The sequence below is a fragment of the Oenanthe melanoleuca genome, chromosome 1A, assembly GCF_029582105.1.
Source record: "Oenanthe melanoleuca isolate GR-GAL-2019-014 chromosome 1A, OMel1.0, whole genome shotgun sequence".
NCBI lineage: Eukaryota > Metazoa > Chordata > Aves > Passeriformes > Muscicapidae > Oenanthe > Oenanthe melanoleuca.
In genome coordinates, this window is record NC_079334.1 from 10,633,759 (window position 1) to 10,658,979 (window position 25,221).

Genomic DNA, 25,221 nt, shown 5'->3' on the forward strand with positions numbered 1-25,221 from the left:
TTTCTTGTCCCTGATGTAAAGGAAGGAGTTAACAGCTCACCACCAGCTGACACAGAGGTCCTTTTCCCCTGCTAGGCAAGGCCAGTGACAGCCTGTACCCACACCTACAGCTATGGCAGGTCTGTGATTCCCTTCCAGCAGGAAAAAGCCAAGGGTTGAATCTGGACTGGTACAAGAAAAACCAAGAGTCATGGGTGATTTGTGTGCTCTGTGCACTCAGGGCCAGAACTGGCACTGGTATTTTGGCAGCGTAGAACCACACTGACCTCGTGCTGGCCCTCCAACAGCTGCTGACATTATTCTCTTCTACTGAGGGCTTCTCCATGTGAGCCATAGAAAGGGAGCTCCAGCATCTCTTGAGTCAAGATAAAGGTGTCACTCCTTCATAAACTGGATGAAACCGCCACTTGGATTAATTCTGCCAAAGGAAGAGATAGCAGAGGGAATGTGGTCACAACCAGCCTTCTCAAAACTCCCACGGAGACCACAGAAGATGCAACTTCAATGCTTTTAGCTACCCAGGATCCCAAACCCTAAAAATGCATTTAAGGCACTGCAGATGTGGGTAAAACTTACACAAGAGGCACAGAAACAGAGCCCTGTATCCACAGCAACACAAGCACACAAGAGCTCTTTTTTCCAAGGCCACAGCAAAGCTCTACCCAGAACCAAGCATGGATGCCCCAAGGGAAAAAAAGCATTTCAGAAACACTTTCCTAGCCCCTTTGGAGGGGAAGGCCTCCACTCCTCCTGCTTTGTGCCACCTTCCCGTTTTCCCAAGGGGCCATCCGCCCTGCCAGGGGCGCAGCACCACGGCGATGAATCCGTGTTTTCCACTGCAAGGAGGAACATGACTCACAGTCCCCACCAGGACCCAGTGACTTGTGGTATCCAAAGCAAACACAGCCAGCAAGGCTTTTCAACAAACAGTCAACAATCTCCTGCTAGCTGTCCATCCCATGAAATGGCACAGCTTAAGGTTTTTCCCTCCCTTTGTCCTCGCCGTTGCCTTGACTCGCTCTTTCTCAAAGAGGACAGTTGGAAGCAGAGCCCAAGCCTCACTCTGCCACCCAAGCTAAGCCTAGAAGAGCCTGTGGAGGCCTGAACAACATCTTCCTCAGCTTCCATCACATGTCCCAGTGCCTGTTGGATGACAGAAAGAAACTAAACCCTCACCTCCTTCAGGAAACTGCTTTGATTTTAGTGACTTTGGTGATTTTAGTGATCTTAGTAACCCCATGTCCTCTGTAGAGCTTTGCACAAGTCCCATGGTGAGCAATACAGGAGCTCCTTGCTGTGCTAAAGAGGAGATTTAGGGCCTCAGCGTCAGCATCTGGAAGCCACAACCCCACAGCCACCAGCCCACACGGCCAGCAGCCATTACACACAGATTGTGGATTGCTGGTATCAGCAAAGAACAATCTGCAATGAGTTTTTAACCTTTGCTGACAGGATCTTCAAGAGTAGCAATTCGCTTTGCAGTACCTGAAAATGGAGGTAGGGAGTGGCTCTGAAACTGCTTCATTCTGGCCATCAAACAGCAATCACATGCTAATGACTTTCAGTTTATTCCCTGTGGTACCTGGTTCAGATTGGTGAAACCAGAAATGCTTGCTAATATGTTTTCAGATTAAATGGACCTTTCCTTTTCTTAATGTATGAGCCTAAAAATAACAGGAGTTGCACTGTCATGTCAAGAGATTAAATTATCCTAAAGTCTGGAGAGGGATTTCAGCTGTCTGAAAACAATAGGTCCATACTTTATTCAGCATTGGTGTTTAATCAAGACAAATTTGAGTGGTCATGAAGACTGCTTTGTTTCTCTGTTAGCGCTTGTGAAAAGCTGCATAAAAACACAGTGCTGTGAATGGCCTGACATCCATGAACAAATCTTGTTTCAGCAATCACCCTGTACAAAGCAAACCCAAAACCACCCAGCAGGCTCCAGGTTTGACTTCCCAAAGGGCTGTCCTGCTCAGCAAAGTGTGATGTACAGCCATACCCACACCTGCCTTACAGTTTGTGTTACAGAGCCATTATCCTACCAAACCAAGTCATAGAGTGACATTTTCCCTTACTGAATTCTTAGTCTTTGCCCTCCTGGTAATATCTGCATAGTTTGAACCAGGTGCCAGCATCTCCTGGGAGTGACAGAGGGATACCCTCAGGAGGATCTCATGGGAGCAAGCCAGCCATGCTCAGTGCTCCTGACCTTGACACTCAGCAGCATCACAAGCAAAGCAGGAACTGAGGAGCTTGAGGCACCTTCAGACAGGAGCGAAAGACGACACAAAGTTGTAAGGACAGACATTTGGGTTTTAAGCACCTAACATGAAAAGTCAGGCTCCAGTCCCTAATACATTAACCTGCCACCTCCCTCACAGCCAGAGGCAGCCACTCAGGGTGGGGCACATTCCACATGCTCAGGAGAAACAGGGAATAGCTCTGAATATCAGCACAAACCAGCAGCGAGACTGGGTTTGGATTCAGAGGTCAGAGGCAGATTGGAGGAGTGTAGAGAAAACAAGGACATATTGCAGAGAATAAAAAGACATAACTGGATATGGAAAAAACCACTAGGAACTAAAGGTGGCAGAAGGGTAATACAAAGACATTTGAGCATTTGCAGGACTCAGTGCTTCCCTGGAATGACTCAGGCCTGCCCAGTAAGGCCTCAGTAACACATGCAAAACCTATGCAACACAGCACTCCATCCTGCTCTGCTGGCAGGCTGGCCTGGACTTCAAACTCTGCATTTACCTGAGCTCCAGGTCAGCTCAGAAATGCAGCAAAAAGATCGAGGGGTCAGAGCCAGGCAGGAGAGTGACCTCTCTCCTTCCCAAGGACTTTAGGCCAGGAGGAGACTGACACACAGCAGCTCTGTTGTGCCTCTGCTTCATCCCCACTGGTGTGTTCTGAGTGAGAAGGGGCTGGTGAACCAGCTGAACCTCGAACTTGCGAGTCTTCTGCCAGCAGAGTCCCCCCTGGGAAGGGAATTTGCTGCTGCCCATCTCCAGCCAAAATCTCGCCAATACTTATTTGCTCAGAAAAGTTCACTTCAAAGGCAACAGCTGCTCTTCAAAGGGGCAACAAACTGTAGGGAAGTGGAGAATCAGTGGTGTCCCCAGCTGGCCACAGTTCCTGCGAATCCTTGGAGGGATTGCAGAGTAATTGCAGAGCAAAGAGGGAAGAGTTGGAGGGGATAGGTTGTTTGCAAATTTTCCTAAAGAAGGAAAACCTTTACCCTGTCTTTGGACAGGCCCATTTGTCATTTTTAATCTGTTTCAGGGCAGATTAAAGATGCAGTGTTATCTACCTCCACTGAGATCCCACAAAAAACACCAATGGCCATCTGTCAATTCTGAGTATTCCTGTAAAATTACAGACATTCAGCTTTTGGTGGGGTACTAATGAAAAAGTGAAAAATGGTTATATGTCCCTCATTTGACCAAAAAAATGCTGTAATTATTTGTGGCTGGTGCAAAAAGCAAGAAAAAAGTGTTCAGGTTCTTCAGCATAATCCTGGTGGTCTCAGTTTCTTTTGATCTTTTGAGATTGCCACCCTGGGTTACCATCAGATATTAGTGAAAGGTCATACATGAAAATAAATTATCTATCTCCAGACAGTAGGCGATTCTGGCAGCCTGAAAGAACTCCATCATCCTGTGTGCTGTTTTATGTGCCATATATGAGAAAAGCTTACACTTACTGAGTTTCAAAACCAATGTAAACAAACAAAAAAAAACCCCAAAAAAATTTACATGTAATGGTTTCTTATAGCTTTTTTACCCTGTTTCTGTTCACTGACCCCCAAAAAATTTGCATTTGATCAAAGACTTCAAATTCAGATGGTCCCTTCATTTCTCTCCCTTTCTCTCGTTTTCTTACAGAGTACCTAAAGCAGTGGCTACTTTCCCCTATGGTAACTGAAGTCCCATGCTCTGCAAGAAAATGCCCTAGTGAAAGTCCCATCACCACAGAGGTTCACAAGCTCAGTTCAAAGTACTGATCATCAGGGGGCCAAGAGGAATACACCCGTTTTTGGTTTACAGAGCTTTTCCAAGGAGCACAACAGCATCCTCTGCACTGAGATTCGTACCAGCAATGGTCCAGTAATGGCCATGGGATTTCTGAATCACAGTTTCCCATCTCAACAAAACACTAATTTGTATATCAGTTTTAGCCTCCCTAATTTCTCCACAGTCACAAAACACTGTTTCACCAAACAATAGCTTTAGTCTTTTTTAAAAGGCACACAGAATCCAGAGAAAGAACAATTCAGTGCACTGAACTCTTCAGCCAGTGAAGAGACAAAATGAAGAGCAAGGACAAAAGCTCTTACTCAAAGCAGGTACTCACAACAAGCCCTTCATTCGGGGCTTCTTGCAAAACCCACGCAGGACATCCAGGAACTGGGAAAAAAAAACAAAACCTCTCAGAAGTGTCTGGCTGTTTGGAAAGAAGCAGACCCAGTCTGAAGCCAAGGTACAGCAGCTCTGTCTCTCATTTTTCCTGCCTCAGCAGCACTGCCATGAGCACATCTGGTACCTCCTAACTCTGAAGTGATGAGTCGCTTACTCACAAAGCACCACAGCAATGCAGCTTTACCCCACAAGGGCTTCTGCTGCATGTTTTTTACCTCTCAGTGCTCTCTCCACCAGATATTTTTCATTTTCTAGAAAAATGTTTCTCTTTTCTATCCCAGATAGGTTTGTAATACCCACCCACCTGACCACAGCATCTGAGCGGCTTCCAGAGTGGCATTCAGCAACATGCCTAACATTTGTCACATGTGGTTTGATTGCTCACTCCCATCCTCTTGCCCAGGGAAGGTCTGTGTGTTCAGTGCCCTGTTTCATTTGGCCTTTTATTTTTAAGGTGCTTCTGGATTTTTTCTAGCAAAGAGAAAGCACCAGGAAGCACCCCTTAAACAAAGAGCAGAAAGATGGAAGTCTATTATTCTCCTCAGTGCAATTTCTGCCATTTGGTCTTGGACTGGTCCTTGAGAAACTGGCTGTCTTCTAGATAGGTAAGTTTAACAGTTCTCCTTGATCTTAATTGTTCTCAGTGAGTGTGGAACAGGTTGCCCAGAAAGGATGCCAAAACCCCATCCCTGGAAACATTTGAGGCCAGGTTGAACTAGGCTCTGAGCAACCTGAACTAGTTGAAAACGTCCCTGCCCGTTGCAGGGGGTGTTGAACTAGATGATCTTTAAAGGTCCTCTCCAACCAAAACCATCCTGAGTCTATGATTCCTTCTGAAAGGCAGGGGTTTCAAATTCAGATTTTTCATAAATAGGAGATGTTCAAGCCACCAAGCACCTGGAACATAAAGACAGAAGACACAACCTTGATGCAACTCTTCTATTCCAAGCCACTGCAATCAGAAACAGAGGGTAGGTTTCTGTGAGAAGCAACAGTGATTCCTTAAATCCCAGTAAACTACCAGCCAGCAAAGACCCCTAACCACTGGGTATGAATGAGGGCAATGCAAACTGCTTCAATGCTCTTCAGGAGAAGAAAAATACTCTCTTTCTTTTTTTTTGTGCTGAACACAATAGCTAAATAAAATACCATCAGGATCATTGTTCTCAGACAAGAACTACTCTTTAAGGTGGGGGTGGCAGGCATCAAGAGCGATTTCAAACCAATGGGGCACCATAAATGCAGATTAGATGGAGCAGTAATTGGCATAGGGAGGGAGTGATGCAGTAAGAATTAGAGATATGCTTTTAGTTAGATTTTAAATAAGTATAGCAGAGGACTTTGCCTGCTATAGTGAGGTTAGCTGGTCTTAGAGACTTTCACATCCTAGGACCTGAACTCATCAGATCTGTCAAGCTTTTCTTTTCGAAAGATCTTGCAGGAGAGAGGCAGGATAAAAAGGAAGGGAAAAAAGCCTCAAACAAAAAAACAGTGTCAGTACTTAGCATCTGGGACAGAACAATGTTCTAGCTTCTGCTCAACAGAATTCTACTCAAGAGAGAGTGAATATTTCACTTTTTTTTGTGTGTGTTTTTTTTAAGATGAAGCTCACAAGGACAGCAGGCAAGCTAAGAATACAGCACCCAGAATGCTCTCCAGAGAGAAGAGGAACTTGGTAAGAAGAGGTAGTTAATGTCTGCAAAATTAGTGGGTGCTTTCACCACTCAGTGTCTGGAAAAGGGGTACAGGTGAGAGAGGTGAAAGGAAAAGAACAACTTTTTCTTTTGAAAACAAAACAAATGCTTTTGCTACAGATATCTGTCAGGAAAGGCACAGTGAGAGTACCTACTCAACCAGCCTGCAGCTCCAGAAACCACTGCTGCATATTCCTCTATCTTTGCATCCAGTGCACCAGGCCACTTTCCCACAAAAAATGAACAACTGTGACTTAGCAGATCTCTCTGGAACAGCTCTGTGATTTAGATCCTCTGGCAAACAATGCAGAAACTTCAGGCCATCAACACCAACCTCTATTTGTCCAGGTAAGCAGCTCTCAGGTCATTTGTGGAGCAGATTTTGATGGTCAGAGACGTGAGGAGAAAGCTGAAAGGCAGAGCCCTGGGCTGCAGCACCCAAGATTGCCCAGCACCTTCCAGCAAGCCTGGTAACTATAAGATGGGCAGCAGTTGTCCTTCACAAGGCTTTAAATTTTGCTTTACTGCAAGGAACAAGCAAGCCACACCAGCTCCCAGGCTGTGATCTCATGGAAGTGCAGCCAGATTACTCCCTCCCACCCATTGTCAAGCTTTTGGTGCCAGCTGCACGAGGAGTGAGACCAGTAATGGATCTAGCTGAGGAGAAAATAGTATCAACACACAAACCAACAACAAAGAAGGGAAGGTGGGAAATCTCTGCAAGATGCATTCCCTACTGCAGTTCCTGAACTAACTTCACCAGCAGTGCCAGGGGCACGAGTGAGTGGGATGGATAAGGAAGGAAGGGGATGCCTAAGCCAGCATTTCAGCAGTACTCAGAATTACAGAATCCCAGGATGGGCCAGTTTGGAAGGGACCACAGTGGTGTCAGCTGGTGCCACCTCCCTGCTCCAGCAGGGCCATCCCACAGCGCAGGGCACAGGATTGTGTCCAGAGGGGTCTGGAATATCCCCAGTGAGGAGACTCCACACCCTCTCTGGTCTCTGTTCAGGGCTTGGTCAGTGCCCAGGACAGAAGTTGTGCCTCCTGTGCAGGTGGAACCCCCTGGGCTCAGTCCCTGCCCGTGGCTCTGGTGCCATTGCTGGGCCCTGCTCTGACCCTCCCTGCACACAGAGACACCCAGGGCTCAGGGCCCCTCTCAGCTGGGGCTCCTCTCCAGCCTGGGCAGCCCCAGCTCCCTCAGCCTTTCCCTGGCAGAGATGCCCCTGATCAACTTTTGCCTCTGTGGCTTTCAGCCAGACTGGCAGCTCAGGACTTACAGGCCTTACACGACTGGCTCGCCCAGCTCCACCTGTTTGCAAACACCAAGCCCTGTTTTGCATTACTTGTGCTCAGATAAAGATAGCTTTGCTAGAAAAACACACTGTATATTAACTCCTCACCAACCCAGGAAAAGAAGCACCCAAGTGATCATCAAGCCAAGGTTTGGCCCAGCTGACACCACCAACCTCTCCAGCTGACAGCAGAGGCAAGATCTAAAGAGCCCTGACCCATGAGAGATGGTTTCTGAAGCCATCCTCATTGCAGGGCTACAGAACCAGCTTGGAGGAAGAAAGTAAAGAGAAAAAAAGACGACTGAAATCAATGGTGTGGATGAAAACAACCTGCTGACTTGTCCTCCAGCACCAGCAATACTCTAATTCTCTGCTCTGCATCAGTGCCCAAGATTCATCTCCTCCTAAAGGAAATAATCTACTTGATTTACTACACCAAGGACTGTCACAAATTCACATGCTTGCAATTGCAGCTGAGGGACTCCCCATATGCTGGATCTTTTAACAAGAAAACATGAAATGTTGCTTCTTAGCTGCCCTTGGCAAATGGCTGTGACAGATTTCCCAAGTAGGTGAAGAGAAGGTGAGAGAGAGCTCAGCTGGGGTCAGTCAAGTGGCTCTGTGAGCTGAGCCAGTAGAGGTCTCTCTTCCACTAATAAAAATAAATAAATATCTATATTCATCTGTGTATGCATGTGTCCTCACTTAGGATCTCTAGTCTCAAACTAGAATAAAATGTATACATCCAGAAGCCAGCAGCTCAGATGGGAGCAACCACTTTGTTCCAGAAAAAAAAAAAAAAAAGTTTTAAACAAGGAATTTGGTGTGGTGTACAGGTTACCAAGCTCACAGTATCAACTCCAGGCTTCACACCTGGCAGGAAAAATTTACAGTATGGTCAGTCCCACACCTCCAGCTTCTCTCCCCAAAGCAAGTGAGGACCACAGCAAGGACACAGCCATCTGCTTGCAGAGCTCTTCCAGCCTGCTCAGGTAGCAGGGCATAGGAGCCCTTTCTGCATTGCAGGTGCCCAGTTTCACTGGGTAGAGCCAGCCATGACAGAAAGGCTTTATCAGGCAACAGTTGGATTTTTGGCCTCCATGAAAAGGACTGCTGGGTCTTTGTGGGAGTAGTGTCTGGAGCACACAAAATGGGGCGTCTGCCCACGACTGGAATCCCTGCTTGAAGACTCAGATGTGAGGCCAAGGATAAAACTGGAATGAAACTAATGTTCCTGCCTGCTGTCTCCTCCAAAGAGCTGCAGGCAGTAGGACGGGGCCAGGTATAAAGCTCGAGCTGGCACAGCCTGTCTTTGCGGATGGGGAACGCTGAACCACAAGGTGTGCTGCTCCCTGCTTCCACCCAGAGCTGCTGGCAGGTGCCAAAGCTGCCCCTGCCAGCACAGCCCAGAAAAACACAGAACAGCCCAGAAAAACAGCACAGAACAGCAGAGTGCAACCTGCCACGAGCACCCACCCAGCTCAGCCTGGCCCAGCTGGCCACGGGCTGGTGTCCTGCAGGCAGTGACATCCCACAATGTGTCAGCTGCAGCTGCAGCCATCCCCGTTTTCCAAAAGCCAGAGGCAGGGAACTGCCCCCAGAGACCTGAGAACAGATCCCCACAGGATCCTACAACCCCTCAACAGCAAACAAACTGCCCATGGCTTGTGGAGAACCTGTGGATCAGCAGGTTAACTAAAATGGGGAAGGGACACACAGCCAGGCACAGCTGGGAAATGGGGGGAATTGCAGACGGGTTACAAAGCAGTGGTAGCTTTGTTTTCTCCAGGGAGAAGCAGGGAGTCTGATGCTGGTTTGTTTTCAGGCAGTTGCACTTGGTATATTATCATAACATATTGACATGTTATTTTTATATTTTTATTATCACTATTAATTTTGTATTATACGAAAATATACATTTTCTTACTTTTTAAGTGAAGTGAATCAGGAATTGTTTTTATTAGAAAGAAAAAAGTAGAGAAGAAAAAGCTTTCCCCTCTATTTTTTGGCCTAATTTTGAGACTTGCAATGAGTGATGTGGGCAAGACAGAAAACAGGCAGGGAGAGGAAAGGCACACAAGCTGCCTGGATGGAGGAGGTGGCTGAGACTGGATGAAGCACAGCAAACCACAAGTGCAGATACAACCCGCCCAGCAGGAAAAAAATGCCTTTATTCAACTCCACAAGTAAATGAAACATCAGAGGTGCGGGGAAAAAAATCAGTATTAAAAAAGTACAGAAAGTCTGCAAGGGTTTTCTAGTAAAATGAAAGCAGAAGACATCTAATTTGGGGATAGAGCAAAAAAAGTCATACAATATAATCTTATTATTTTACTGCAAATCACGCATTTTGTTAAAACCATTATACTGTGGCCTTTTTATTTTGGTTAGTCTTTAAAAATTAAATAATAAATGAAGATAGTATTTTTTAAATTGAAAAGTAAGACAAAATGATGTTGGATGTTGAAGCAAAACACGTTGACGTTTCCTGAAGCGGGATATTTTCTTTTGAAAATGAAATTCGACTTCGTTTTTTTTTTTTTTTCAGCTGAAGCTACTGAGCACAGATGGGTAAGGATGTCGGAAAACATAGTTTCCCAGCTAACTTCCCCATCTGAGGAAGAGGAGGCTGGCTCCGCAGCCGAAAAGCAGTGGGTGTTAATATTAAGGACACTTTGTTAGTACTTTCTCTTCCCGCCAAAATGTGTCCAGCGAAAAACGGTCAGATCCACGTCCGAACTGCTAAGGAAGGGATCCTGTCTCTTCTCCCTTCCCGCAGCACGGCCCGGCATGGAAGCCCCGAGAGAGGAAGCCGTGAGCAGAGCGGGAACACTGCGGGACGGGAACGGAGGGATGGCGGGGCGGGAACGGAGGGATGGCGGGACGGGAACGGAGGGATGGCGGGGCGGGAACGGGGGGGATGGCGGGACGGGAACGGGGGGGATGGCGGGACGGGAACGGGGGGATGGCGGGACGGGAACGGGGGGATGGCGGGGCGGGAACGGGGCGGATGGCGGGACGCGAACGGGGGGGATGGCGGGGCGGGAACGGGGGGATGGCGGGCGGGAACGGGGGGATGGCGGGACGGGAACCGGGGATGGCGGGACGGGATTTGGGGGGATGGCGGGGCGGGAACCGGGGATGGCGGGGCGGGAACGGGGGGATGGCGGGACGGGAACCGGGGGGATGGCGGGGCGGGAACGGGGGGATGGCGGGACGGGAACCGGGAGTGGCGGGGCGGCGGCTCCGGTCGGGGACGCAGCCCCGGCCCGGCGGGGACCCGCGGCGTGTGCGCGCAGGTACGTGCGTGTGCACACGCGGGGTGCGCGCGTACGTGCGGGCGCGGGGCGAGGGAGCGCGGGAGGAACGGGGAGGGCAGGGGCAGGGCGGGGCTGCGTGCGCACCCGCGCGGTTGCATCAGACGGGGCGGGCCGCGCTCCGCCCTGCCCCTCCCCCGGCCCGCTTCCAGAGCAGCGAGGCAAGGTTGCCTCCAGCCGCTCGAGGAGGAAACGCTGCGGCGGAGAGGAGAAATGAAGAGGGCGAAATAAAATTTAAATGTTTTTTTCCCCGGCCCCGTCTCTGGTTCCCCGCGGCAGTGCAAGCGCCACAAGCGGCCCCCGAGGGAGGGGGCGCGGGGCGGGTCCGAGCCGTGGCCGCCCTGCCCCCTCGCTCCGGGTGGGGCACCGGGGCATGTTCCCCTCTGGCTCCGGCCCCGCGCATCCCCCGGGGGTCACTTGGAGCAGGAGGCGGGCGCTCCCGGCGCTGTGCGGTAGCGGCGGCTCGGGGCTGCCGCGCAGGCAGAGAGGCGGCAGCGATCGGCCGCGGCAACGCGGACAGCAGCGACGGAAAGGAAAAAAATATGAAAAATAATAGCGGGGGTGCGGTCAGAGGGCACATCCCGGCCCTACGTGACGGAGAAGCGGGACGGACCCCGCCCGCCGGCCCCCCCGCCCTGCCCCCGTCCCCCGCCCGGGGGGGTTTGGCTTGCGCCGGCCGCGGGGATAGGCCGGCTCGGGGAGGCGCCGCTATTTATTTTCCAACGAGATCACTTTGTTCGTGCTCGGGCGAAAAAAAAAAAAAAAAACAACAAAAAAAAAAAGCCCAAAAAAAACCCAGGAAAAAAAAAAATCACCTAACTTTTTTTTCTTTCTTTCTTTCTTTTTTTTTTTTCTTTTTCTTTTTTTTTTTTTTTTTCTCTCTCTATATCGGCGCGAGTGTTTTCAAGGTTCCGCGGGCTGGGTTCGCAGCCCGGCCGGGCGGCCGCGGTCCCTCGCGTGGGGCAGGAGGGCGGGCACGGAGCGCACGGCAGCGTGTCCAGCCATCGCTGCGGCCGCCGGAGCGGGGCGAGGGCAGCGCCAGCGCCCGCCGTGCCCGCTCGGGCCCTCCGCCCCGCCCTGCCCGCTCGGCCGGCACTGCAGCGGGGCTGGCGGCCCGGGGCTCGCCCCCTCTCCCCGTCCCCTCCGCAGCGCCAGCCCGGCGTTCTCGGCGAGGTTTCGGAGCGAGGGCGAGCCCGGGCGCGGCCGGGATAAACAACAGGATCGCGTTGCACCGGGAAGAGGGGAGGACCCTGGCGAGGCTCGCAGGGAGCTGTGCTCCCCCTCCGCCCCCGTTCTGTGTTCTCCTACGTGTTTATTTATTCCTCGCGAGCCCCGGGGCTGAGACCGGCGCTCCCCGCATCCCCGGGCGGAGGGGGCCGCTGCAGCTTGGCGGGCAGGGCCGGGCAGCCCCCGCCGTGCCCCGCACCACCCGCATCCCGGCGCTGCCATCCTCCCTGTGCCCGGCCGAGCGCGGCGGTGCCTCCGCCAGCATCGGCCGGGCCCGGGGCGTGCGAGGCGCCATCTTTGATGGCCACGAGCGGGGAAGGTGCCCCGGGGCTCCGGGCACCGGCGGCGACGGACGGGGCACGACCCCGGGGATGCGCTGCCTCCCCGATGGCGGCCCGGGAGGTGCTCTCTGGGGCTCCAGTTTGAAGCCTTAGGAGTCAGAGGACCCAGTGCGAGAAATACCTCGAAATACCTCTTCCCTCAAAAAAAAAAAAAAAACAAAAAAAAACAACCCCACCCCAAACCCCAAAAACGTTATGACCCGGGGAATTCCACTCTTTTGTACCAAAAGGGCACATTATTCCCAACTATTATAGAGACTCAGAACCATTTATGCTGGAAAAGACCTCTTTTTTTGAATCCAGCTGTACACCCAGCACTAAACGCTGTTCCCAAGTGCCACATCCACAGGTCTTTGAAATCCCTCCCGGGATGGTCACTCCATCCCAACTACCCGGGGCAGTTCGTTCCAATGCCTGAGCACCCCTCCATGAAGAAATGGCATCGCTGCTCTAAGGGTGCTGCATCCTTTACTTTCACCTGCACCAGAGACCGGTGAAGAGATGGATACTCAAAGGAAAACTGCTGTTATTTCTTGCAGTCTTATTTCCTCCTGTGCCAGGCTGAGGGAGGTTGAAACACACACTAATGAAGACCATATTTCTTATATATGGCAGTTTTCTTTATTGATTGCTTGATGTGAAACAATATCAATCTGGATTTTTTTCCCCACACATTACAAAAAAAAAAATTAAATTGGCTCAGTCTGCAATCTTTTAAGCACAGCCATATTAATTATGAGAAAAAAGAAAAAAAAAAAAAAAAAGAAAAAAAAAAGAAAAAAAAAAAAAAAAAAACTGAAAAAACCCTCTAAAAAGTCTACCAAATAGAGCATTTACAAATGCACAAAAACATGCCACTTTGGCTTTATGGGGAAAAAATATTGTCTTCTAGATTAAAAAAAAAAATCTTTTAACATTTTAAATAAGTTAGTATAATTTCTCAGTGTCTTTACAGAGTTATGTACACAGGTACACTTCAAACTTTTTTTTTTTTATTTTTACATACAAGTACACAGGCAACGTAGAAATACTGTTTAAAGATGTAGTATCCCTTTTCCTCTCACAAACACTTCAGGAAGTGGGTCAGATCAGAAAACAACAATATTCCAGATTCAGAGCAAAAACCTTCCAGATTAGGTTAAAAAAAATTAAAAATCAGGCAGTGTAATCAGGTGGGATGACTTTAAACAACTTTTTACAGGCTATCAGTTTTGGTATATGGATTTGGGGCAGGGGAGGGCAGTGGGGAATTTTTGCTACTACATAACGGAATCATCACAGCTCCCACCTCTTCAGCTTAATGCCGTAGAAAGAAATTTCACAATAATCTGCTCTGAACAGTTACCACGATGATACATAAAAAAAAATCTAAAAAAAAAAAAATTTAAAAATTCTGAAAAAAAAAAATTTAAAAGAGAGAAAAACACTGTGGACCCACTTAAAGGGACAATACATCTTTAAGTAATAAAAAACCTACACTGCTTCTCTTCATAGATTTCTTTGCTTGCTAGATTGTGAAAGCAAGTTCCAATGGTCACCCTCTTCCAGTCCCTCCCCCCTCCCAACAAGTTTTATGTGCTACATAGGTAAAAACTATATACACAGGTAGTACAATGAAGCAAATAAGGAAACACCTAATTGCACAATGCTACATCCAATGCTTTTAGAGGCAGGTCTTTTAAGAGTGCCTAAAATTTAGTGTTATTGTTTGCTTTTTGTTGCTGTTGTTTTGTTGCTGTTGTTTTTTTTGTTGGTTTTTTTTTTCAGTGCTTGTACAGGACCTCCATCCCCCGGAGATCGGCGATATGTATTTATTTTTTTCCTTTCCCATTACAACTTTACATCTTCCTCGCTTCATCGCCGCACCCGACGAACGAGGACGCGCACATCCTCCGCTCTGCAGTGGGAATAATGAAGGGGAAAAAAAAATAATTTTAAATTAAAAAAAAAAAAAAAAAAAAAAAAAAAAAATAGAAGACGACGACGAGGGAAAGCGATTAGAAAACATCGACAAGAAACGCGATCCGCGGCGCAACCGGTTCAAACCGACACGGCATCCCCGGGGCGGGCGGGCCCAGCCCGGGCGGGGCCCCCGCCGCCCCCCGCCCCCGCCGCGCTCCCGCTCCGCGGCCGCGGCCCCTCCATCCCTCGGCGGGACCCCTCCCGTGCCCCCACCCCCGAAAGCGGGCGGGAGTAGCGGCATTCGCATGGCCGCGCTCGGCCACGGCTCACCCCAGCGGGACTAATTTGTTGCAACTTCTGCTTTACAGCTTAATCTCTCTCTCTGCACAATCGCAAATCGGGTTGGTTTTTTTGGTTCTTTTTTTTTTTTTTTTTTTTTTTTTTGTCAACCTCGCTCCCAACCTCGGCTCCCTAACCGCCGGCACAATTTTTACCAGCTCTCCCCGCCCCAGCCCTCGCCTTAAAACAAAACAACAAAAAGGGAGTAGGGGAGAAGGGAAAAAAAAAAAGAAGAAAAAAAAAAAAAAGCTGCACAACCCAGCCTCCCATTAACCCGCTCCCTTCCCCCTGCCAGCCTCCAAAACCAAACCAAAACAACTGAAACAAAAAAAAGGGGAAAAAAAAACACAAACCAAACAAAAACAAAACAAGCTTGCATTGCTCGGATTTTGAGAAAGTGCCCGGATTCCCCTTAAACCCAACTTCTTGACTTATTTCTCCCGCAACGGGAGGTGGCCGCGACGTGCAGGGCTGGCACTGGATGTGCAAAAGCCCCGGGGCGGGGGCCAAGGGAAGCCCCCCGAAATCCCCTGGCATCTGACATGATGCGCCAGCCGCACTCCCGCTCCGTCCCCGCACCGCAGGGTCCCCGGGCAAGGGCCGCCCCTGCCCCCGGTGCCATCCCGCGGGAAGGCAGGGTCAGTCCCACCGCAGCCCCTGCCCCAGCCCCCTGACGCTGCCGAGCCCAGCCCGGGCTTCGCTCCTTGTTTTGTTCTGTTCAAGCCCTGCGCCTCCCACTCCCCACCCTCCGACACACACCCATTCCCGAGCGCTCGGGGAAAGCCACCCTTGCTCGGAGAAAACACCCCCCGGCGAGCCCACGGGGGCTCGAAGCCCCCTCCCCACCCCCTGGAGATGCGGAACGGACACTCGGTCACCCTTTCTTTCCCTTACTTGCATCCTAATGCCAGATCCTAAGGGGAACTGACCTAAACGCTTTACGTTTGATGTCTTCCCGGGCTTGATTTCTTGGGTGTTTGCTCCACTGAACTGGCACTGGGGGAGTCTTCTGAAACCTCTTCTTCTGTTGTGTTGGCTCTTTTATTTTGAGGAGAGGAATCTAGGAGGGGAAAATTGAAAACGAGGGGGGCGGGGGAGGGGGAAAAAGATATTAAAATATTTTCCTTCCAGATGTTTGCTCGGCATCCAGAGGGGATAGATGGAGCCGAGCGGGGAATATTCCCGGATCCCCATGTCAGGTATCGGCTGCATGAAGCGAGCAGGGGGTGGAGAGATGGGCTTCTCCCTAGGTAGGAGATCCAAGTTGCCCCTTTTCGGCTAAAATCCATACTGTTCTTTTGCTGAGCGCTGTGAACCTCCTCCCACCTGGGCAGGAGCCCGGGTCCCCGCAGTGGGGCGGCGAGGGGTCGGGGGATCTGACCCGCGTCTAAGGGCTCTTCCCTGCAAATCATCTACCGGCTCCCACTCTAGGCGGGCCCCCCGGGACTGCAAACACTACCCGGGCTTTTTTAGGGGAAGAGGGGCGGGAGGGGACACGCCGAGCCGGTGCCACGCGTGGCAGGGGCGGAGGGGCCGGAGCCCCGGCGCTGACACGAGTGGGACGCGGGGCAGAGCCGTGGGGTACGTTACCATCGGCCGCGGGTCTTTTCCTCTGGGCAGTGCACTGCTCTGCTAAGTCCGTCTGATTTTCTGAAACATCAGTCTTTTGAGCTACACAGTGAGTGTCCTCTGAGATTCCCTGAGAACCGACAAAAACCACGCTTTGGCAATTCCCGTTTACATCCAAGCTCTGGCGGCCGGCGGACTTGCAGACGGCTTTCCGTAGCCGGGGGGGTCTGAAGTAGAAGTCGGGCGAGCTCCCCTTCTCCACGGCTTGCCACTCGTACCTGCCTTCCAGCGGCCTGTGATTCTGGAAATCGAAATTCCACTTCCTCTGGTACGCCTCCTCCATCTCCTGCAGGTGTTTCTTCAGCTCCCTGTTGAGCTCTTCGTGGTTCACCGGCCCGAAGAGGTTCCTGCACGCTGACGGCTTCGGGTACTCCGACTGCCTGGCCTCCATGCGCTCCAGGGTAGGGCTCCCATTAGAAATGCGGACGTTTGACATCTCCCCGCACGCTGCGGCTCCGGGCGCCGCTGGTTGCGCTCGCTGCTCGCTCTCCGCGGCCGACGCCGCCTCTCCGCCGCCCTTTATTGCCCGGCGGCTCCGCTCCGCGCCTCCGCTCCGCGCTGCCCCGCGCTGCGGCCCCGCCTCGGCCCCGCTCGCCCTCGGCCCGCGGAGAAGGGGCGAGGAAGCGCCCTTGCATAAGCGCCGGCCCGGGGATGAGCCCCGAGAGCCGCCGCCGCCGCCGCCGGGGAGCCCCGGGCGGGTGAGGAGCGGAGCGCGGCGCTGCCCCCGCGGTGCCGGTCCGCCGCCGCTGGCGATGGCGCTGGTGCCGGTGCCGGTGCCGATGATGCCCCTGCCGTCCGCGCCGCCGCCGCGTAGTAAAAGCGAGACGGAAAAAAACAAGGCCTTTTCTCGCTGCAATATGGCGATTGAAGGGAGGCTGACGAAGAAGAAAATGATTGACAGGAAGAGTCTATTTAAAACAGAGCGGCCAAGGGATTGGTTAGGGCGGCGGGCACCGCCCCGTCCGCCCGGCCCTGCCCCGCCGCCGCCGCCGGCTCTAAAGGTGGGACGGGGCGAGCAGAGCCTGGGAGCCGAGGGAAAGCCAGGGGGACGGCGCCGCCGAGCCCGCTCTACTCACCCCTCGGTAAAGCCCGCAAAGCCCGGCAGGGTGTGTGCCACCGCACAAAAACACCCAGCCCATCCCGCCCGAGCGGATGAGGAATGGTCGCGGCTGGTTTAGAGCCGGGGCTGTGTGTGGTAGCAGTGTCCCACCGCTCTGGTTTGCCCGGGTAGGGCTCTGGCGACGCGTCCCCGCCCGGTCCGGGGCTGGGGGCAAGCTCGGGGCTAGTGGGGCGTGCGGCGGGGACCAGCACCGTGACCCGCGGCACCCTGACCCCACCGCCTGCCCAGATGGGCTGCTGGCTCCCACTGCCAAGGCGAGCTCCTGCCCTCTCGGCACAGAAAGGGCTAGTTTAAGAAACGTCTCTAAAACAGCTCCTGCTGGGATTTCAGATGTCAGCAACCCGGGGAATGAAAAAAACAAAAACACCGTTGGAGTTTGTCCTAGTTGTGTGCTCAAAAGACTAGATGAGCAAAGAGTCACAGCCAGGGATTTTCTAAGCAACTTCCTCAGATAGTCAGAGCAGGTGTGGAGGGCATAAGAGCAATCGTGCCCTCCTCTCTGGCCCCTTTTTCTCCAGCCCTTTCCACAATCATTTTCCTTCACCAGGAGGGGCAGCCCCCTCAATATGTTGTGTGACACTGGATTTTCTCAGGCACTAAAGGTTACAGTGCTTCCAGGTGCCCAGATCCTGTGCCTGAATCTTTGGATGGCCCTGAAGGCTCCTCACACCAATCCATCTGGCCAGGTCTCCTTTGCAAGCAGAGCACCCCTGTCCAAACTTCGGGGTGGGAGTGTGAGTGGGGTGCACAAGGAGCAAGCTATCTCAGCAAGGTAGTGGCCAATACAATCGGGTTTAACTGGCTGAGATGAGAGTCAGCAGGTTTGGCCTCGAAGGCATGGAGATTTTACATACTGGAGAGGGGACACAACCTTCACACGGTGCTCAAACCCAAGCTAGCATTTTGCTGGCCATCATCAGATTCAAGGCTTCAAGTTTCTGGTCACACCACTCAGCAGAGTACCCTCAGTATCATCAGACCCAAGTTCAAAAAAATTATGTGTACAGGCAAAAAAAAAAGAAAAAGAGATTAGTTTTAAAGCCACAAGGTTGAAATACATTATTAGCCACGTTATTTTTATTTATATGCTGGGGATTTTAGTACTTGGAAGTTGTTTTCCAGCTCCTCTCAGAAACCATAAGTTTCAGAAATTCACTTGCAGAAAATTAAAGCTGATATTCACATGTCTGCAGGACCTGAGATGTTTTTTGAAGTTGCAAGTCCATGATAAAACTCCATTAGCTGAAAAAAGTGGGCCTGCATCTGCTGTATTTGCAGGATTTCATCTTCATTTCTCTAGGCTTTCCTGTCTTTGACTTCCATTTTCACCAGCAAGGAATCTGCATTTCAAACTTCATTTTCTCTGTCAGGTGCAGGGATACTGAGCTTGTTTTGTTGGTCCAAGGGAGTTGTAACCAAGTGATCTGCCGAGAGTGTCTGAGGATGGATGCCCAGGGCTCATCCTGCCCATGGGGGCTTCCCTGCTGGGAACCTGCTGAGTGTCCCACCCCAGAGTCCTTGGGTGAGGAGTTCCCATTCTCTGCTCCGGGAGTCTCTGCTTGTCTCCCTAATCCACAAGGGAAAGGCAACGGTCTTGTCTGGTACTTAGTGTACCAGAGTATAAGCACAAACTAGGAAAAAGAAAAAAAATGTGGGGAGTGTGAGTTTCCAAATACTGGAAAAGACTCCTCGCCCCACGAGTCAGGCAGCAGCAACATGACAGCACTGCAACAGAGAGCACTGATTTATCTAAAGCCTTTGGAAAAGAAAAAAAAAAAAACAACAAGTTACTCTAGGACAAGAACCTTCTGGGTTTTTTTGTTGTTGTTGTTGTTCTGTTTATACTTCCCTTAGCACAAGGGCCTGAGACTGAGTCCCTGGATGCTGTACAAGTATATTGAGCGCGAATAATTAAATCCAAAGGGGCGGAGGAGGGGAGGGGGGGTGGGGGAGGAGAAGGAGAAGAGGGGCGCGAATAATTTAAGCCGCTGATGGAAGCCACGGAGAAAATTAAAGAGGAGTGAGTGGTCTGCCCCTCGGTTTATTCCTCTATCCCTTCTCCTCTAGCAGCCTGCCTCGCTCTCAGAGGGCTGGGGAGAGGGAAAGGGGAGGGGTGCACCCCCGCAGCCGCGGGAGCTGCGCAGCCCCCAACCCGCGCCGCCGGAAACGTCGGGGTCGCGCTGGGACAAATCCTCAGGAAAAGGGGTAAAATTAACGAGAAATAATAATAATAATAATAATTAAAAAAAAAAAAAAAAAATCAGAGTGTCTTCCCCGGGGTGGGAGCATCCGCAACCCCGGAGTATCCGCGGGCGTGCTCGGGGACCGGGCTTGGTCCTCGCCGCTCTTTCGGCTCTCTCGGCTCGTCCCCCCTCTCTTCCATGCGATCTCGGCGAGCCACCTTAAATCGCTGCGGCTGCAGAGCAAGGGAAAAAAAAGAAAAAAAAAAGAAAAAAGAAAAAAAAAAAAAAGAGAGAGAGAGAGGAAAAAAAAAAAAAAAAAAGGGCTGTGTCTGCAGCGACCTTGCCATGATCTAAAGTGTTTTGTTTACAGTCAGGCACCCCCGATGGCTGCAGCAAATCGGGACAGAGGCAGGCGCCCGCCCGTAGTAGCAGTGAAGCGTGGAGAAAAAAAAAAAAAAAAAAAAATACAGGAAAAAAATATACTCGAAAAGTCCCGGAGCGAAGCTGTGGAAAGATCAGAGCGCCATCGTCTTGCAAGAGAGGGGCACAGCAGTGGGGCTGCGGGGTGGGGACGGGGCGAGAGCTGCGCCTGCAGCAGCGCTCCAGCCTCCCGCAGCCGGCTCTGCCCCGCTCCCGCTGCAGGGCGGCACTCAGAGCATTACAGAAAGAAAGGAAAACAAACAACGCCGCCAAACCCCGAGCAAAACTTGGAGAGTGAAGCAGGAAGGAGGGAGGAGTGTTTGTAGGGAGTCTGGGCTGAGAATGTCCTGGCTCCTCTAAGAGGCTCGGGACACGCTGTCCCCTCTCTTCCCTCTACCCCTCTCCTCGCTCTTGTTTGGGCTTTTCCGCTGGCGGAGCTGCTCGCTGTTTTTCTTTCCTCCAGAATCGCTTAGGCAAGCCTCCCATCCTCTTTTTTGGCCACCCTCCTTCCCCAGCACTTTATAAGGCTGCCCAATAAACCAGCAAAGCCCATCCGAACTGCACACACAAAGCATCTGGGCTGCTTGGGATTTTATCTATTCCCTTGCAAGCATACCTGAGCTCCTCCACCAGATGTGTCCTCCAGAGCTGAGGATGAAGAGAGCAGGGATATGGCATGACCCATCTGGGGGTTTGAAGAGGTTTGAGGAGGTTTGCTCCTAACCCACCTCAGCTGTTACTGAGCCAGTGTCGCTTCCCCACCTCTCAGTTTTTCAGGCCAAGTGCTGATTTCTTCAAGAGATCTGGGGCGAGCCTGCCTGAGATTTGAGGTGCAGGCCCCAAGTATTCGCCATATAATATTCACTTATCAGGAGTCCTTCCCTTCTGGGCAGGATTAGGGCCCAGTGAGGTTCAGCAGCAGGGAAGACAAGAGGCTCTGGGACATTATCCAGCAGTGCCCAGGACCAGAGCGCTGCTAGGGGGCGAGGAGATGCTACCCCCCTGTGCAAGTGGTGCTTGAGACCTTTTGCTCATTTGCAGTGAACTCTAGAGGGAGCCTAAGGACAGAGATCAGGCCGGCACCAGGACCTGGCCTCGCTGCTGGCAGCGTCCCCAGTGCCCGCCTGGGCTGTCCCTGGGCAGCTCCCATCCCATTGGGGGTGTCTTTAATGGGATTGGGGGTGTCCTTAATGGGATCTGAGTGTGTCCTTAATGGGATTTGTTTTAAAGAACATGTACTATGTCAGAAATGCCTTCTCTGTGCTATAATCAGAGGGCAGGTTACAGTTATGTCTGCAGAAGATACTGAAAGTTACTTATTATTACTGAAAATATTCATTCTTGTCTTTGGAGCCTTCTGCTTGTCACCAGCTTCTCTTGACTTGCTAAAGGAGCAGTTCTTCCAAAATACCCTGATTTTCTCTCAGGGAAGACTCTTCTGGCCTGGCTCAGACAATTTTATTTTTTTGTTTTGTTTGAAGTGCAAAATAGGAGCAAGCTTAAACTGCCCTTGAACTACAGGTGAAGCCAGGAGTGTCCTACAGCTAGCAGTGACAGATGTACTTTTCTGGGTAACCAACTTCTCCTTTTTCAAACCAGGAACAAGAAAGAGGATGTTAATATACAGTCCCTAAAAATAAATACACACACTCACACGTGATTATGTTGAGTTATCCCAGCAAACACTACTGTTGTAGAGGTGAGGCCTAAATCAGTAAATTGATTACTTGCTATGAACTGACCTAATTTCTCTAAAGAAAACACATCATATGAAAAAAAAAAAAAAAGTCATTTTCAATCCAGTCTAACTCCATGTCTGTAAGACTTCCCACCACTTTGTTAGAATAGCAAATTTTTGACATAATCTTAACTAGAGGCTTCTTATAGCAGCTAAAGTTCCTTTCCTTTCTGTGTTCCTTCCCCTCCCTTCTCCTTCCCTTTCCTTCTCCCTCTCCCCCTCTCCCTTTCCAGGCTGTGGAGAGGATTAACCTGCTCCATGTTTATATAGTTCTGAGTATCAAAAGCCCAAAGCAAGAGCTGAGCATTAACAATAACCAGGAGCTATTATTGTCACTAAGAGATTAAACAGTTTTCCAGCCCCTTGCTCCGCCACCTATGCCTTTAAGAAAGTTTCCCAACAGAAGAATTATGTGCAGTGGAAATGACTTGTCCTGTTTTTCTACAAAGCCTGAAGTGAACCTTTCTGGGAAGGGAATGATATTTTGTAGCAATGTTTTCTCAAGTACAATTCTTTAGGTTCCCGAGTGATGACACATTGTACAGCAACGCTCTTGGCACAAGGCGTCCATCTGTGAGAAGGGATGCTGGCCCCATTTCTTACAGCCATTCATTAAATAAAAACACCCTGTGTCATATGTTATGTTCCTCTGAAATGTTTAACGTTTTTAGTGCATGAAATTCGATGGTGCCTGGGTAATTTTTTTTTCCCAGAACCTCTAAGAGAGTTACTGAACACTGTTGGAAGAGCTTGTTATTTTTCATTAGTGTTGTGTTTTGTTTTCATTTGGTAGGATCCCAGCTTCATGCAATAGGCTTTTTCAGAAATACAGAACTATGTAAATGTGATTCTTACAGCTGACCACAAAGAGGCCGCTCACCAAAAAAATACCACGACATAAAAACATCTGCATCTGTTAGAATTTTAGGCATTCTGGGTGCTGTTTACATGAGAATCTAGCCCTGTTCTCTTTTTTACTTTTATTTTTCTTTTTCCTTTCTTTTTTTCTTTTTCTTCTTTTCCTTGTTTTTCCTTCTTTTTCCTTTTGTCTTTCTTTTTATTTTTTTTTTTTCCCTTTTTTTTTTTCCCTTTCCCTAGTGGGCTGTATTAATTGCCTCAGGATCAAGAGGTCTACAAACATCTTCGTTATATAAACAGAGGAACTGGTCTGGCTACTTTCTAAACCCTTTAAGGAAGATGACCCATCTCACATACCAAAATGATGGCATTAAGTAACAGATTACTATCAGGGCTTGGGATCTGAGTTCTGGTTCTGGCTTCCCTTGGCCATGTCACTGCACATTGCTGCAACTCTTGGCACCTCCATTTCTTCCCTCACCCTTTTCCTAATCTGTTTAGACTTTTAGCTGTTGGAAATGCTCTGTTTGCACAGTACCACATCTTGTTTGTGTTAACCAACCTAGCAAGGGAATTGTACAGCTCCAGGATGCAAAATCCAGGGCATTAACCTGCAGTAATGGGATGCTATGACAGAGGAAGATTGGAAGTGGATTCTGCAAGCATCTGGTAATGGGAAATTGTTACAAGGTAGGTGACAGTAATTTCAGAGAATCACAGAATCACAGAATGGCTTGGGTTGGAAGGGACCTTAAATGTCATCCAGCTTTCCACCCTTCTGCCATGGGCAGGGACATTTTCCACTATCCCAGGCTGCTCAGAGCCCCATCCAGCCTGGCCTGGAACACTGCCAGGGATGGGGCAGCCACAGCTGCTCTGGGAAACCTGTGCCAGGGCCTCACCACCCTCACAAGAAAGAATTTCTTCCTCATACCCAATCTAAATCTGCTGTCTGCCAGTGTGAAGCAATTCCCCTTGTCCTGTCACTCCCCTGTAAAAAGTGCTCCACCACCATCCTCCCAGCCATGCCCACCAGGATGGTCCTGCCAGGGCAGGAGCCTCCTGAGCCCAGTTACCAATGGGCTGCATCAGTGCTCCTGACCCTGTTCATGACTGACCTAAACCAGCCAAGCCTAAAAAAGTACAGCAAGCTGGCAAGTCAAAAAGCAAACATTATTTCACTGAAGCCAGTCTATTGCAAAATGCACTGTGGCCATGATTTCAGTGGCTTATGAGGAAAATGGAAAAAGAGAGGAGAGGCCTTTTATTTACTAGCACTTGTTCTGGGTTTCCCTTGTAAGGGGTTAAACGTTTCTCTGAGCAGAGGCCTAATCTGCTGAGATTTTGACTCTCACAAGCTGCTTGGTTACTCCCTTTGTTCTGGCTGCCAGCAGCTAAACTGGGACATCTATTCAAAGAGTACCTGAAAGCATCACTTTAAAGGATTTGTCACCTTGTTATCTCTAGTTTGAAAGGCTTTTGAGAACAACTTCCACTCAAGAATTTTGCAAAGGACAAAGATATAATTGCAAATATCGTTGTTTATATTTAAGAACTGACTTGAATGACAGCAACAAAACAACTAATACTGTGAGAGGCCCTGGCAATTCTCCTTTTCTTCTGTTGCCCCCCATCTCAAGCCTGCAAAAGACAGATGGGAAATCACAAAAGTAGCAAAAGCCATGGTCTGTCTCAAAAATTTTTCCTTGGATCACTGTAACAATGTTCTTGAAGAAGTTATTCTGTTCCTGGTGGTCTCCAGCACTCTCAAGCCATGGTCAACCTCTCAGAACTCCTTTGCCCTTCAAAATCAATGAAAACTACCAAAAATTAACCCAAGCCCTCATCTGTCCTGTGGGTGTCTTTCTGAGCCTACAGCACCCTGTTGTTTCAGGAGGGGCTGAAGAACCTGAGCACAGCCAGAGCTTCCCAGGCCAGTAGGGAGCCCTTTCTTGCAAATCTTCAGAGCAAACTGTGAGACCTTGCTAGACCCTGCCTTGGGATTGCCTTGCTCTGGTGTGATTGATTTGCTCAGCCCCAGAGTTAGAAACAAAACCTCCAGCTCTCAGAGTGCAGAAGAGGCTGGTCAGCCACCCAGCAGGCCAGGTTAACCCTGCTGAGAGGCTGGGGCCAGCTCCTCCAAGGCATCCAGGTGTCTCTAATGCTCACCAGAGGGTGGTCGGCAAGAAGCCTGGTGGGAAGAGGAAGGGTGGGATCTAATGGCTCAGAGGGTGCAAAGTCATTTCAGGGATTTCATAATGCTGGGCTTTCAAAAAAAAAAAAAAAAATTGGGTTCTTTATAATTTCTTCTTTTGAGGCTTCCTCCTTACCCAGAGGAACCAGATGCTTATTCTGCTGAGAAGGAAAGATTCAAGGATTCTGGCAGCAGCATGGCTTTAGGACCACGAGATCTAAAACAAAAGCAATTGGCACAGCAGAACAGTGACAAGTGCTCACACCAGGAGCTGAGGTCCACTTTGGCTACCCAAGGGAGAAGTTGACTTCAGCTCTGGACCTGTGATCTGGAGAAGTGTTTGGGAAGACTTTCCAAAGCCATATAGGTCAGGTTCAAAGCTACTGAAGTCCTGGTTTCAAGGGTGATTTTAGCACTAGGGCACCTCCACTTCATTGCAGTCATGCAGACCTCCAAGGTCACATTCTCAAAAGTAGTTACATCAAATATCATGTAACTGCATCATTTTGCTGCCTGAGAAAAATGTTTTGATTTAATTGA

General features: G+C 50.1%; 1 protein-coding gene across 1 annotated transcript; it reads right to left on the reverse strand.

Annotated features, from left to right (window-relative positions):
- Window positions 1-12,896: 12,896 nt before the first annotated feature.
- On the reverse strand, window positions 12,897-17,058 carry CDKN1B (cyclin dependent kinase inhibitor 1B). The gene is made up of 3 exons (XM_056481847.1): window positions 16,130-17,058; window positions 15,469-15,599; window positions 12,897-14,195 (listed from the first exon to the last, which is right to left on the reverse strand). The coding sequence occupies exons 1-2, from the start codon at window positions 16,602-16,604 to the stop codon at window positions 15,478-15,480; spliced, it is 597 nt and encodes a 198-aa protein (XP_056337822.1). The 5' UTR covers window positions 16,605-17,058; the 3' UTR covers window positions 12,897-14,195; window positions 15,469-15,477.
- Between the last annotated feature and the right edge of the window lie 8,163 nt (window positions 17,059-25,221).

Bases quoted from the DNA above. Each gene is read 5' to 3' on its own strand.
- CDKN1B (XM_056481847.1), bottom strand. From the start codon at position 16,604: ATGTCAAACGTCCGCATTTCTAATGGGAGCCCTACCCTGGAGCGCATG. The intron at 15,600-16,129 runs GTAACGTACCCC...TTCCCCTCCTAG, and splicing joins GAAAAGACCCGCGGCCGATG to ATTCCTCTCCTCAAAATAAA.